Below are 15,000 nucleotides of genomic sequence, written 5' to 3'. Positions count from 1 at the left end.
GAGGACATCGTCCCGAAGAAGACTGTCCGGTCTTTCCCTAATCAGAAGCCCTGGGTTGACGCCGCGGTCCGGACCCACCTTAGAGCCCGGTCTGCTGCCTTTAACTCCGGGGATCCTGATCAGGACAGGAAGTCCAGATACGACCATCAAAGCTGCAAAGAGGACATACAGGAGCAAGGTGGAGTCTAGCTACCATGGCTCTGACCCCAGGCGCATGTGGAGTGGATTAAGAGCCATTACAGACTACAAGGGGAGGGGCTGCAGTGAGACCCAGTCCTCTGTCCTTCTTCCAGACCAGCTGAATGCTTTTTTCGCTCGTTTTGAGAGGGACAGTGACCCCCCTGCAGCGGAGCTACCTGAAGGCCCAACCAGTGGTGTGCCTACTATAACTGTAGCAGAGGTGAGGCGCTGCTTCAATAAGATCAACCCTCGCAAGGCACCTGGCCCGGATGGCATATCAGGTAGGGCCCTCAGGGGTTGCGCTGACCAGCTAGCGGGGGTCTTCAGCGACATCTTCAGCCTCTCCCTCAGCCTGTCTGCACTCCCCACATGCTTCAAACGGACCACCATCGTCCCTGTGCCCAAGGTCACCAAGGTCACCTGCTTGAATGACGACCGCCCGGTGGCACTGACCTCTGTGATCATGAAGTGCTTTGAGCGGCTGGTCAAATCATTCATCTGCTCCTTGCTGCCTCCCACCCTGGACCCGATGCAGTCTGCATACCGGTCCAACCGGTCTACAGACGATGCCATAGCCCTGACCACGCACACCGCCCTCACCCACCTGGACAAAGGGAATACATATGTGAGGATGCTGTTCATTGACTATAGTTCAGCATTCAATACCATCATCCCCTCCAGACTCGTCTCCAAGCTCGTGGACCTGGGACTCAGCACCTCCCTATGCAAATGGGTCTTCGACTTCCTGACGGGGAGGCCACAGGTGGTGAGAATCGGTGACCGCACCTCATCTACAATAATCACCAACACAGGCACCCCCCAGGGCTGTGTGCTCAGCCCCTCCTGTTCTCCTTGTTCACACATGACTGTGTAGCTACGCACAGCTCCAACCTCATTGTCAAGTTTGCTGATGACAACCATTGTGGGCCTCATCACTGGCAATGATGAGTCAGCCTCCAGAGAGGAGGTTGCTACCCTGACTACATGGTGTCAGGAAAATAGCCTCTCTCTCAACATCAGCAAGACAAAGGAGATGATTGTGGACTTTAGGAGGCGGCAGGTGGAGGAGCACCCTGCATATCAACGGTTCTGCAGTGGAAATGGTCAGCTGCTTCAGGTTCCTCGGGGTCAACATCAGCAACGACCTCACCTGGTCTGCTCACACAGACAAGGTGGTCAAAGCGCCCGAAGCGCCTCTTCTTCCTGAGGAGACTGAAGAAGTTTGGCATGGATTCAGTCATCCTCACCAATTTCTACAGATGCACAATAGAAAGCATCCTGACTGCATCACAGTGTGGGAGCTGCACAGCCAAGGACCGCAAGGCCCTACGTCGTGTGGTCAGGACTGGAGTTCATCATCGGTAGGGAGCTCCCAGCCCTGCAGGACACATACCGCACACGATGCCTCAGGAAGACTGGCAGGATCCTAAAGGACTGCCATCATCAGCCTTCAGCCTGTTCACCCCGCTGCCTTCTGGAAGGCGGTACCAGAGATCGGTCTCGCACAGAGACTGGAGAACAGTTTCTTCCCGAGAGCCATCAGGCTGCTCAATGGACACTGACACACGATCGACACTTTTGCACTCGACACTTTTGCACTCGTCACTTTACATACACTGTCACTTTCAGCCTGTACTTACACTTACACTTTCTATTGCACTACCTGCTTTCACTTCCTGCTACTCCCATTTGTCTGTAGTCTAGTTATTATGTGTATTATATGTATATATGTTAGTATTATGTTCAGAGTTCTTGTACAGTGTGTATGTCATGTTATGTTATGTTATATTATTGTAAAGAATATATATTATAGCTTAGCATAGCCTAGTGTATTGTGCATAAATGTTATGTGTAAAGTGGAAAAACACTGGACGAGAGTTAGAAACATCAGCAGGGCATTCCGGCGCCTGAACTGATCAAAGAAGATAACAGTGACACACGAAAGAACTTTATGCACCAACGCTCACCCTAGATTTGAATAGAACAAAGCAACACTCATGAACAAGAGAGCCACAGAGACATTTACTGAGCGCAGATAAGAAAAGGAACAGTCCAGATGGGGCCATTATTCTCCGGAGCCCCCCCCTCACTGACCCCCCTCACTGACCACTCACACACACACACACACATGAAAAGGCCCTTTTGACAAACGACCTTCTCGCCACAGCGCATCCCACCTAGGAAGAGATAAGACTATCTTAGAAAACTCCCCAGCTCAGTCAAGGAAGCTACATGTGAATTCCATCTTTCTTCCTTTCTCACACTTTTCACAACATATGCTCTCATTGGCGGGCCGAGAAGAACCAATGAAGGAGCGACAACGGTGGAGGCAGAGGAACAAGAACCAATGAGGAGACACCATCCTCTTTACCTCCTGACCAATCAGAACTGGTCATGATGATTATTTAAACCGTTCGCCCTCTGCTAAGGCGCCTCTCTGGTCTGAATACTCTAGGTACCAGCCGGAGGGGGGTCCATGCATGATTGTCCACTTGTATCCTGATTTCTGAATAAAACGCTAATAAATGTAAAGTAGAAGTCTACCGCTCTTTCTTCCAGTGAGTGTCGTCCAGGTGGTGTGTCGCTGTCCAACTCCAACAAAATGGTAGCAGAGCGATGGTTGTGAAATCCGGTCCAGAGACCTGAGGAGGACGAGCACGAGAGACCCCCGGACCACTGCTTTCAAGGCCCACTCCAAAAAACTGATCAAACACCGGTGTACAAAATAAGGTAGGACTGAACCTATTTATTTTTAAATCAGTCAGATTGAATACTCTAAATTTGATCAGGAGTATTGGAAGTGAGTATTGAAACTGCAGAATTTTTTGACTTGATTTAAATAATAAAATAAAGCGTAAAAAGGGAAATCACGATACAGTTTGACAGGAAGACCTCAGGGAGGCATTAAAAGACTCTACAGAGAGCCAGTCAGGGACTGAAGACCTCAGGGAGGCATTTAAAGACTCTACAGAGAGCCAGTCAGGGACTGAAGACCTCAGGGAGGCATTTAAAGACTCTACAGAGAGCCAGTCAGGGACTGAAGACCTCAGGGAGGCATTTAAAGACTCTACAGAGAGCCAGTCAGGGACTGAAGACCTCAGGGAGGCATTTAAAGACTCTACAGAGAGCCAGTCAGGGACTGAAGACCTCAGGGAGGCATTAAAAGACTCTACAGAGAGCCGGCCAGGGGCCGAAGACGGGTCAGGGGCCCGCATTAAAAGACTCTACAGAGAGCCAGTCAGGGACTGAAGTCCTCAGGGAGGCACGTAGAAAGACTTCATAGGAAGCCGGCCAGGGGCCGAAGCCAGGTCAGGGACCTGCATCAGAACACATGTGTATGCATAATCTGTGAATGAATGTTGAATACCGGTGGTGAATGAATGTTGTCAAAGTGGAATCAACAGAGCAAAGTCGAAACCTAACGGTGACAACGAAAGCTCTGGTCTGTTGAATTGCACGAGTGATAAATGAGGATTTATTGTTCTGAAAGGCACATTGCCGAGTAAAGAACACATTGTATGGCGATTATGTACTACGTTTAAGAGCAGGTACGAGTTTGAGATTGAGGAGGATACGGAGAAACAAAGAGGTAACTCCGCTTAACACGCAAAAATACAAGAGCAGAAAGGAGGGGGGACAAGCAGAGAGCTGCTGCGCGTCTCCGCGCGGAGCGCACGCGCTTTTCACACAACAGAGCAGCCCCTCCCCTACCCACTTAGCTGCGCGCACCGTTTTACACCCTGCAGGCACCCAGAGCGAGCCAAGATGAGAGAATAACAGAGCAAGAACAAGGACGGAAGAATTCCTTTTGAAGATAACTATTAATTAGTAGAGTGTGCGACCATCTTTTACTTTTTGAAATGATGCTTTAAAGAATGCATTGTTTTGCCAAAATTTTAATTTTTCTTTAAATTAACTGATCAATTGCCCGGCTAGCTCAGTCGGTAGAGAATGAGAATTCTAATTCAAAGGTTGTAGGTTATTCAGTTTTAAATTGATCCCCTTTATTATTTTATATAGTCATCTATTTTATATTTCTATTATAATTTTTCCGCAGTCTCTCTTAAAGATTTGACCCCTTTCAAGCATAACTGCAGTTTTTCCAGACACAAGGCACCTCTCTTAGCAGTTCAGATAAAAATAATAAAAGAAAAACTGAGAAAAAGGTTGATGTTTCTAAGATAATGATGATGCCACCATTGGATGGTGAGGGAGGAGCAGCTTATTTAGGTAGAATCAGAGAGTTGTAGAACGACAAACTAGGGAAAGATTTCCTTGAAGATAGCATGACTGAACAGTTTTTAGGTTATCAATAGAATCATCAGTGACTGTGACCATACAGACCGAACTGAAAGGGATAGTAGGACTAAAGTACATGAACTTCTAAGACTGGGAAGCTCAGGTCAGACGCCAAACAGATAAAATAAACAGAGCAGAGAAAAGATGACCTGACCAAAGCAGAAGTAAATGGCACAAGCCACGGTGCAGCAGACTGCAGCACAACTACATGGACCTTAAGTCCTGTATAGTCCGTATCCAGCCCCTCCTCCAAATCCATAAGCACTGATCTATCAACAGCCACAGCAAGCCACGTTTGCACCGCTTCAAGCTTAGTTCCCTCAAACCTTATGTCCTGCAACAGGTGGGTCAGCAGCCCATAAATAGGGCCCCACAACAGAGAGATAATATGCATAAAAGAAGCCTGTTCAGGAGAAAGAGGAGTAACAACTGGGGCAACGGAGGCTTTAGACGACTATTAATAACTGTTTTAATTATAGTCAGGCTGGACATTGGGCTAATTTTTGTCCTTATCCACCACAGGGTTAAGCAGTCTCAGTCAGGACCACTTCAGTACTCTCATAATGTCTAACCCCGCCATAACAAGCACCCAACACATAGCCACAGCCACAAGGCAATAGTGATCCACGGCACCAGGCCCGGACCAGAGACACAGAATTAGGCGTGCCCAGATCCAACAGCTGACAGCGAACTGTATTCACTGAACAGAAATGTGCCACACCCACTAGTCACCCAATGATTCAACTGGAGACTAAAAAGACACTGAACAGGAAGCAAAGGGTCCGGTGGGACAGAGTAGATGATGATGACATCACACCTCTGCATGACAACAGCCAGCAGTGGAGACTTTGGTTCAAAGTCCTGCATCCCGACTCGCCACCAGGGGACCAAAGACATTGTGCCCTTAACTGCACCTTGATACAAGATGAGATCTGAGATCCTGAGGGACTGCCTGCAACACGAGATTGAGGTTCGTGAAGACCCAGCAGAGGAGGCTTGGAGATCGATGCAGAGCAGCAAGGAGTAGCAGCGGCTCGTGAATGAACACCAGAGCTGCAGATTGTATGCAGTCGTTGACACCGCAGCTCCACATCACAGTGTTGGTCCAGAGTGGAGGCACAGAGAAGAACAATGGTGAAAGCAGAGGTTGAGGCTACGGACTGGGTGCACAAACAAAATTAACACTTGCATTACTCCACATTTGAGAATATGTAAAGAACTGCACACACATCGGAGGTCCAGTTAGTATTAGAGACACATTCTTAGACACATGCTTAGCCACACACATAGTAGAGAGAACACTGATCATGGGGACACTGACAACATGCAAAATTTATTTCCAGACACTTTTAGGACTGAAGGGTGAACTGATGTGTGACTGATTCCGATAGCTCCCGTAGAGATAGAGTTAAAACCGCATGATTCCAATTTAATCGTCACCAGCATCCCTTAAGGATGGAACAGACTGTAGATATATTTTTTAAATCATAGAATGGTTGTTATAGGAAGGTGTACTGGAGAGGACGAGGGCTCCCTGGAATACATTAATTACTTAATTTCCTAAACCTGGAAAATGGGCCTTGATATGGGGCCAATAAATAAATTTGTAACCCGTTCTTTAATAATTAGGCCGACTTATTATGATCAGATCAACGTGCTAATTTTTTGTTTTAATACTGTACATGGGGTAAAAAAGTGCGAGTCGGATTAACCAAGGGCCAGGTCAAACTAAATTTTTTCTTGTTCCTTTGTGAGAAGACACGAGGTCAGTGGGGGTGAGACACATTGGCATAGTAGAGGACGCCATTACGATTTGGATTAGCGCCTCCGAGAGGTTCTGAAATAGATACTTCGTAAAGGGGATTAAGGGGTTTACCTTTTAGCACCATCGTGTGGTTGTTGTTGTAAATTACATCCGACACACCAGTTACATGCTGCTGCTGTTTTCACCAACACATTTTGACAATTTGGATTTAAGAGATATTTTTCTTTGAGTACTATTGCCAGTGTTGAAGATATAGTGTTGGGTTTACTATTGATTTCTGATAAACAATAGTGGTTATTATTACAGTAAATGCCGTTAGGCTTACGAGTAATTGATTTCTCATCACCGTTTCAAAACTGAGTTTTTTATTTTTATTTTAGTCGGTTTCAAAGGACAGTTTTGGGTTTACTGTTTTTTGGAAAAATAGTGGTTATTATTACAGTCGTCCGTTGGACGTACGAGTAATCGATTTCTCATGAGCTGTTAAGAAACTGACACCTATTTATGCGACGTGCTAAATTGGCAGTTTTGTTTAAAGTAACGAATATTCTCCCATTCTACAGTATTTTGTTAAATGTTTTGTGTAATAAGAACGTCCTTTTCCCATTTTTGACAGCTGCAGGCTGTAACAAGTCTTGATGCTTGACTGTTTTGATTGTCTGATTGCTGTTTAACCAAAGTAACAGTTTTTGCCATCTTGTTTACGAAAGATTATATATAATTGTGTACACTGTTCATTTGCATTGTTTGACATTTTTCCCTACCTAATTTGAAATTTATCCCAACCGCACCGCACCCACGTTTAGACACATAGTGTAGAAAAAATTGTCTTTCAATTTCTTTCGAAAAATCGATTTACGATTTTGTGAGGGATTTTGATCTGACATTTTTTAGGAATTTCTGTGCTCTACATTTACATTTCCTTACATATATTAAGCCTCAGCACCTGATCCCCCTTAACAAGAAAGAAGTTGACTGCAACATGCATCCACCTTGAGTTTTCTGAATCAAAGGTTGTTTCAGAGAAAGGAGGGATAGAAGATGCAGAGACAGTTGTGGCTGATACCGAGATGTGGCGTTCGAGGAGTGATCATGTCTGGCTGGCACAGCTTTGCAACCAAACACTTAACACTTTTAGAAACAAGCACCTACATGAAGAAAAATATCTAGAGAGCACATTCACACGGAGCAGTCTATTGCCCAATCACAGGTGATAGTCGCGAGAGCTAATCAACAATTGAAGCAATTGAGACAATGATGGCTAAATTATCCTCAAAGGAGGGAGAACATTTCTCTCCCATGAGTTATTGACATGAAGACCCATGCGGGGTCTACAGAGAGTTAGGAGACAGTCCTAGACTTGACATATTTCAGAGAATATTCTGGGAAAAATAACTGACCAGATCTAAGTTTTTCTCCAAGTAGGTTGCTGAAGCCCACTAGGAGCCAGCTGATGAGTCATCAGTGGAACCAGGTGACTGGGTAAGACTCGAGGTTCACAAGAGGAAGTGGACTGAGCCCAGGTGGACAGGGTGTTTTGAAGTCATTGCAAGGACTTCACAGCGCCCTCAGGTGAGAGGCTTCACCAAGAGAGGAGCACCGTATAACACATTGTACATTTGCAGATCAGCCGGCGAAGAATCACAACCAGCCGCTGAATAGTTGCCTCATCAGGGTAATTCTGACTAACAGATGTGAGGTCACTTCCACATTTCTGCCTAGGCGCAGGAGCGAGAGTTAAGACTGCAACACAGAAAGTTGTCGCACGACATCAACTCTCACTGTTCACTGTGTGAGACTTGCCATTAGCTGCACCACCAGGTGCGACTGTTTGTTTTCCCATGATGCTTTCAAGGGACGAAAGAGAAGATTGACGGACGAATACCTGCCTGCTATCAGATCCTAGTAGGATTTGAATATTTCTATGCCCTAGTCAAGGGCCATAGATAGGATCAATTGCATTTATCATAACCAGTAAAGATAAATAAAGTTAGATTGGATTGGATAAGTAATTGAGACTCTGTTGGACGACGGATGGCCATTTAATAGATGATTCCTCCCACACGGGGTTGAGAAGCTGTTCCTCCGACTCAGTTAAAGATTGCGAATTCAAGCCTAGAAAGTATTAGATACTTATTAAATATAGAAATTAAAATAAATAAAAAATTTATAGTCAAGTGTCACATTCTGTATAGATCCGGCCTAGTGGCTGTTGTGTTGTGTTTTCTCATTCTCTTCAACAGCTACACCTGACGCTCCAGCATCGACCTCCATCGTGTGCTGACTGCCTGCTGTGAGGACCTGCCATGAGGAGCTGCCCACAGGAGCATCGGACACCATCATCACCCGGCTCAGAGACTGAGGAGCCAATGAAGAGCACGCTCTACCACCCACGATGCTGCCCATGAGAGTCATGTCGAATCCAGGGCCCATGCGACACCAGTGGAAGAAGAACAACAAGCCTGACCAGGACGATCCAGACAAAATCAAGTTCGAGACCACCGGATAAAGACCCCATCGACAGCCGGAGGAGACGCTGACGCGGAGCAGAGGACCAGAAGGACCAGAAGGACTTCCAGGACCCAGACCAGGATGAAGCAGATGACGCCGACCAGACAGGGTTGAAGCAGATGGATTGCAGCGGGGACCGGATCGTCAACTGGTTATCAGGATGCCAACCTGCTACTCACCAGCCGCTAGGATGCAAGACCCCCCCCCCTGCCTGACCACTCTCAATTTCACCTCTTTCCTTCGACACCTGCACACTACAGATTTAACGCACACAGACATACTGACTTCCCTAGGATGGAAGATCTAAGAGGGTGGATCGGAGTACCACATGACAGAAACCACACCCCTATTTCCATCCCTAACAGAGAGAGACTCTCTCCCCGAGAAATAGGTATCTTACAGGTCTTATGGGACCTTAATCTAGGCAACGAAAGATTATATTTCAGGAGACTTATTCACGTCAAGTGGCAGAGCTAAGACAGGACGAGGAGACCAGGACACATAGCCACTTAGGGAGGCCAGGCCATGACAAGATCTGGCATAAAGAGGGAATAAATATTCCCAGAGGAAGGGTTCACATCCAGCGGATGTGAAAAGAGGGATTTGTAAAGAATATATATTATAGCTTAGCATAGCCTAGTAGTGTATTGTGCATAAATGTTATGTGTAAAGTGGAAAAACACTGACGAGAGTTAGAAACATCAGCAGGGCATTCCGGCGCCTGAACTGATCAAAGAAGATAACAGTGACACACGAAAGAACTTTATGCACCAACGCTCACCCTAGATTTGAATAGAACAAAGCAACACTCATGAACAGGAGAGCCACAGAGACATTTACTGAGCGCAGATAAGAAAAGGAACGGTCCAGATGGGGCCATTATTCTCCGGAGCCCCCCCCTCACTGACCCCCCTCACTGACCACTCACACACACACACACATGAAAAGGCCCTTTTGACAAACGACCTTCTCGCCACAGCGCATCCCACCTAGGAAGAGATAAGACTATCTTAGAAAACTCCCCAGCTCAGTCAAGGAAGCTACATGTGAATTCCATCTTTCTTCCTTTCTCACACTTTTCACAACATATGCTCTCATTGGCGGGCCGAGAAGAACCAATGAAGGAGCGACAACGGTGGAGGCAGAGGAACAAGAACCAATGAGGAGACACCATCCTCTTTACCTCCTGACCAATCAGAACTGGTCATGATGATTATTTAAACCGTTGCGCCCTCTGCTAAGGCGCCTCTCTCTGGTCTGAATACTCTAGGTACCAGCCGGAGGGGGGTCCATGCATGATTGTCCACTTGTATCCTGATTTCTGAATAAAACGCTAATAAATGTAAAGTAGAAGTCTACCGCTCTTTCTTCCAGTGAGTGTCGTCCAGGTGGTGTGTCGCTGTCCAACTCCAACATTATGTTAGGCTATGGTAGTTGTTGTGTGGTGCCTTGTCCTAAGAATTTCAGTGCCCAGTCTGACCCTGTGTCATTCTGTGTATCTGACAATAAAAGACTTGACTTGACTAGAGGAACCTATTGAGGTTCAAGGAATTATTATTTTCTCTAAGGAATGTCGCCCTGTTGAGGCCTTCATCATATTCCAAACGTTGATAAATTTGAGATGCATATCAGGACTGGCGAAAATCCCGATATTTTCAGGGTTTCGCATTTGTGTATATAGAAATCTTTCACTAGCGCCCCCTTGAGTTAGAAAGCTAATACTTTTTTTCAACAATGACCGATTGACTTGAAATTTGATATACAGGTTCAACTGGACCTGCTCTACAAATAACGTAATAGTGGCTATCAAATGCGTCTACTTAGATTTTCCGCCATTTTGAATTTTGTAAAAAAATATTATTTCACTTTTTTCCAAAAACGCTTCATCCGATTCATACGAAAATCTCTGGGGTCCATTATTGGTTCAATGTGATAATAAGTAGTGAAAATCTTCTTGATATCTTATTGTGTTCAGAGGATATGGACCAATGAACATTTAAGGGGTGTGGCCTGATATTTGAAGTCATACAACTTCTAGAGTATTTGGCCTATCCACACCAAATTGCTTGCCTATGTCCATATGGCATCCCTTAACGTACCCTATTTTTGTCATAATATTTGACCACGAGGGGGCGCTGCAATAAATCCCTCAATATCTGCATTGTTGGCCTTTTTTAGCCTTTGTTCATGTTTTTAGGGGTTGTAAAACAGTTAACTCCTCCTAGAGCTTACACCAGATTCATTCCAAACTTGGCCATTATGATCTTGAGACCTTTGCCGTGAAAAAACTTTGAAAGATTTAAAAAATATGAAACTATGTGCGGTGGGTCAAACATCAAAAAACACCATTCGCCATAAAAATGCAAGTTGATGTAACTCGCCCATACATTATGTCATCTACTGCATATTTCTCGTATATCATGACATATTGAGCCTGAAGACATCCATATGATAAGTTTTAATAATAGTCATAGCGCCACCTCGTGGCAAGAGGAAGTTACATGTTTTCTACTTTTATACCCTTCTCCTCACAGATTATTCAGATCCCTCTCAAAATATAAAAGAATAGATGCAAGACCTTGATAATGCTTCCCTGTGAAGGTCGTAATGACACGTTGAAGTGTGGCGAGTCCTAGCAACAGCAAACTGTGATCCTTCGCCGTGAACAAAGAAACAATGTAACATGCTCGAAACGTGACACACACATTTAAAGTCAAATATGTAGTTACCTGATATGATTTGAATGCTTCGGAATGACAATATGGCTCGATAGCGCCCCCTAATATGAACTTTCGTTCAAAAGCCCACGCTTATTGCCTCCAATAACTAATTGACTCATAATTCAGCATACATCTCCGCTTGGACCTGCTCTACAAAAAATATTATTATGACTATAAGCTACGTCCACTTAGATTTTCCGCTTTTTTTGCACTTTTCATCAAAAAGCTTGTTCCGATTCATACCAACATTTCTGAGGTCCATTATTGGTTCAATTTAAAGGAATAATTCAAACAAATTGTTGATATCTCATTGCGTTCAGAGGATATGGACCAATGAACATCCAAAGGGTGTGGCCTAATATATAAAGACACCTAACTTCCAAATCACTTGGCCAATCCTTACCGAATTAATAGGCTATTTTCACATGACATCCCTTAAAGTACTCTAATTTTTTCATAATATTTGAACATTAGGGGGCGCTACAATCCATCCCTCAATATATGCCATTTTTGCATTATTTGGTCACGTTTTGGGGGGTTGTTAAACAGTTAACTCCTCCTAGAGCTTAAACCCGATTCATTCCAAACTAGGCCAGTATAGTCTTGAGACCTTTGTCTTGAGAAATCTTTGAAACTATTAAACTATGTGCGTTCTCCGGACCGGCAAACAAACGCCATTCGCCATTAACATGTAAGATGATGTAACTCGGCCATACATTATCCAATCTGCTCCATATTCCTCGTATGTCATCACATAATGACCGTGAAGACATCCGTATGCTAACTATAAATTCTAGTCATAGCGCCACCGAGTGGCCAAATCAAATCAGCCTAAAAGGCATTACATTCACATGTAATTTACATGACACGGTCAAGACTTCACGTGGATACACGTGATGCATGTATATGTTCAAATTGTCACAGCGCCCCCTGCTGGCTACACTGGACTCGCTCGAATCTGCTCCAAACTTCTCATGCTTCATAGAATTCACGGCCTGAGGATATCAACAAGCCTTTTTTCACTCAGAGTCAAAGCGCCACTAGGAACTAGCAAAGTAAAATGAGTGTCGCGTGACGAACGGTCAAACGCCCGAACGCCGTGCATGCGCTCTCGGCCGAGGGGGCCGGCGTCTGGCCGACACCCCCGACGTGCGAAGCAGGAAGAGGACCCGTTCATCGCTGCTTGTTATTATTAATATTATTAGTATTATTGTTTACCTCAACATTCCGATCCCGTCTCCATCCAGGTCTGTGAACTTCAGCACCAACACCTGATTATCTGTGTCCCCCCGATACCTTAAGGACAGGTACACACACACACACACGGTCAGGTCCATAACTATGTGACATTGACACAATTGTCCTCATGAGGTATATATATGTGTATGTATATATATACACATATATATACATATATGTATATATATACATATATATATGTGTATGTATCTATATACATACACATATATATCAGATAAGTATATATATATACATACACATATATATTTGCTTATAAGTATATATATACATATATGTATATACATTTATCTATAAATATGTATATATACATACACATACACTACCGTTCAAAAGTTTGGGATCACCCAGACAATTTCGTGTTTTCCATGAAAACTCACACTTTTATTTATCATATGAGTTGCAAAATGTATAGAAAATATAGTCAAGACATTGACAAGGTTAGAAATAATGATTTGTATTTGAAGTATTAATTTTTTTCTTCAAACTTTGCTTTCGTCAAAGAATGCTCCTTTTGCAGCAATGACAGCATTGCAGACCTTTGGCATTCTAGCTGTTAATTTGTTGAGGTAATCTGTTGACATGTCACCCCACGCTTCCTGAAGCACCTCCACCAGTTGGATTGGCTTGATGGGCACTTCTTGAGGACCATACGGTCAAGCTGCTCCCACAACAGCTCAATGGTTGAGATCTGGTGACTGGCCACTCCATTACAGACAGCAAGCTGCCTGCTTCTTCCCTCAAGAGTTCTTCACAATGTGGAGGTGTGCTTTGGGTCATTGTCCTGTTGGAGGAGGACATTGGCTCCAATCAAGCGCTGCCCACAGGGTATGGCATGGCGTTGCCAAATGGAGTGATAGCCTTCCTTATTTAAAATCCCTTTTACCTGGTACCTCCCACTTTCCCAGCACCAAAGCAGCCCCAGACCATCACATGACCTCCACCATGCTTGACAGATGGTGTCAGGCACTCTTCCAGCATCTTTTCACCTGTTCTGCGTCTCACAAATGTTCTTCTGTGTGATCCAAACACCTCAAACTTGGATTCATCTGTCCAGAACACCTTTTCCAATCTTCCTCTGGCCAATGCCTGTGTTCTTTTGCCCATACCAATCTTTTCTTTTCATTGGCCAGTCTCAGATATGGCTTTTCTTTGCCACTCTGCCTAGAAGGCCAGCATCCCGAGTCGCCTCTTCACTGTCGGCGTTGACACTGGCGTTTTCGGGTACCATTTAAAGAAGCTGCCAGTTGAGGACCTGTGAGGCGTCTATTTCTCAAACTAGAGACTCTAATGTACTTGTCTTCTTGCTGAGTTGTGCACGGGGCCTCCCACTTCTCTTTCTGCTCTGGTTAGAGCCCGTTGGTGCTGTTCTCTGAAGGAGTAGTACACACCGCTGGAGGACATTTTCAGTTTCTTTGCAATTTCTCGCATGGAATAGCCTTCATTTCTAAGAACAAGAATAGACTGGCGAGTTTCACAGGTAACTTCTTTTTTTCTGGCCATTTGAGAGTCTTATCGAACCCACAAATGTGATGCTCCAGATAATCAACTAGCTCAAAGGAAGGCCAGTTTTATAGCTTCTCTCATCAGCAAAACAGTTTTCAGCTGTGCTAACATAATTGCACAAGGGTTTTCTAATCATCCATTAGTCTTCTAAGGCGATAACACAATGTACCATTAGAACACTGGAGTGATGATGAAATGGGCCTCTATACACCTCTGGAGATATTTCATTAGAAACCAGACGTTTCACCTAGAATAGTCATTTACCACATTAACAATGTAGAGAGTCTATTTCTGATTCATTTAATGTTATCTTCATTGAAAAAAACAATGCTTTTCTTTGAAAAATAAGGACATTTCTAAGTGATCCCAAACTTTTGAACGGTAGTGTATATATATATATATGTATATATATATATAAATCTCCCTCTCTCTCTCTGTGTGTGTGTACCTGTCTCTCTCTCTCTCTCTCTCTCTCTCTCTCTCTCTCTCTCTCTCTCTCTCTCTCTCTCTCTCTCTCTCTCTCTCTCTCTCTCTCTCTCTCTCTCTCTCTCTCTCTCTGTGTGTGTACCTGTCTCTCTCCTCTTCGGGGTTCTTCATGTAGGAGTGAGGGCTTCTGTTCAGGCTGCTGTGCTCCAGCTCTCCTCTGCTCCGGTAGATCCTGCCTGGCTTCATGTTACCATGGGCTATGTCTATACTCTGGGAGGTATACACGTTATCAATGCATGTTACCATGGGCTATGTCTATACTCTGGGAGGTATACA

The 15,000-nt window shown here is 44.5% G+C and overlaps 1 protein-coding gene across 2 annotated transcripts in view; it reads right to left on the bottom strand.

Annotated features, from left to right (window-relative positions):
• asah2 (N-acylsphingosine amidohydrolase 2) overlaps nucleotides 1-15,000 on the bottom strand; it is a 46,660-nt gene that overhangs the window by 21,840 nt on the left and 9,820 nt on the right. For both annotated transcript variants that reach the window (XM_056429678.1, XM_056429679.1), the window contains exons 5-6: nucleotides 14,807-14,934; nucleotides 12,694-12,771 (exon numbers count right to left, since the gene is read on the bottom strand). In XM_056429678.1, the coding sequence (XP_056285653.1) occupies nucleotides 12,694-12,771; nucleotides 14,807-14,934 (206 nt within the window). The remainder of the gene's footprint in view (nucleotides 1-12,693; nucleotides 12,772-14,806; nucleotides 14,935-15,000) is intronic.

This window comes from Pseudoliparis swirei, chromosome 13 (assembly GCF_029220125.1).
Source record: "Pseudoliparis swirei isolate HS2019 ecotype Mariana Trench chromosome 13, NWPU_hadal_v1, whole genome shotgun sequence".
In the NCBI taxonomy this organism is placed as follows: domain Eukaryota; kingdom Metazoa; phylum Chordata; class Actinopteri; order Perciformes; family Liparidae; genus Pseudoliparis; species Pseudoliparis swirei.
The sequence above is the reverse complement of the archived record's forward strand: the minus strand, read 5'-3'. Positions and strand labels throughout refer to the sequence as shown.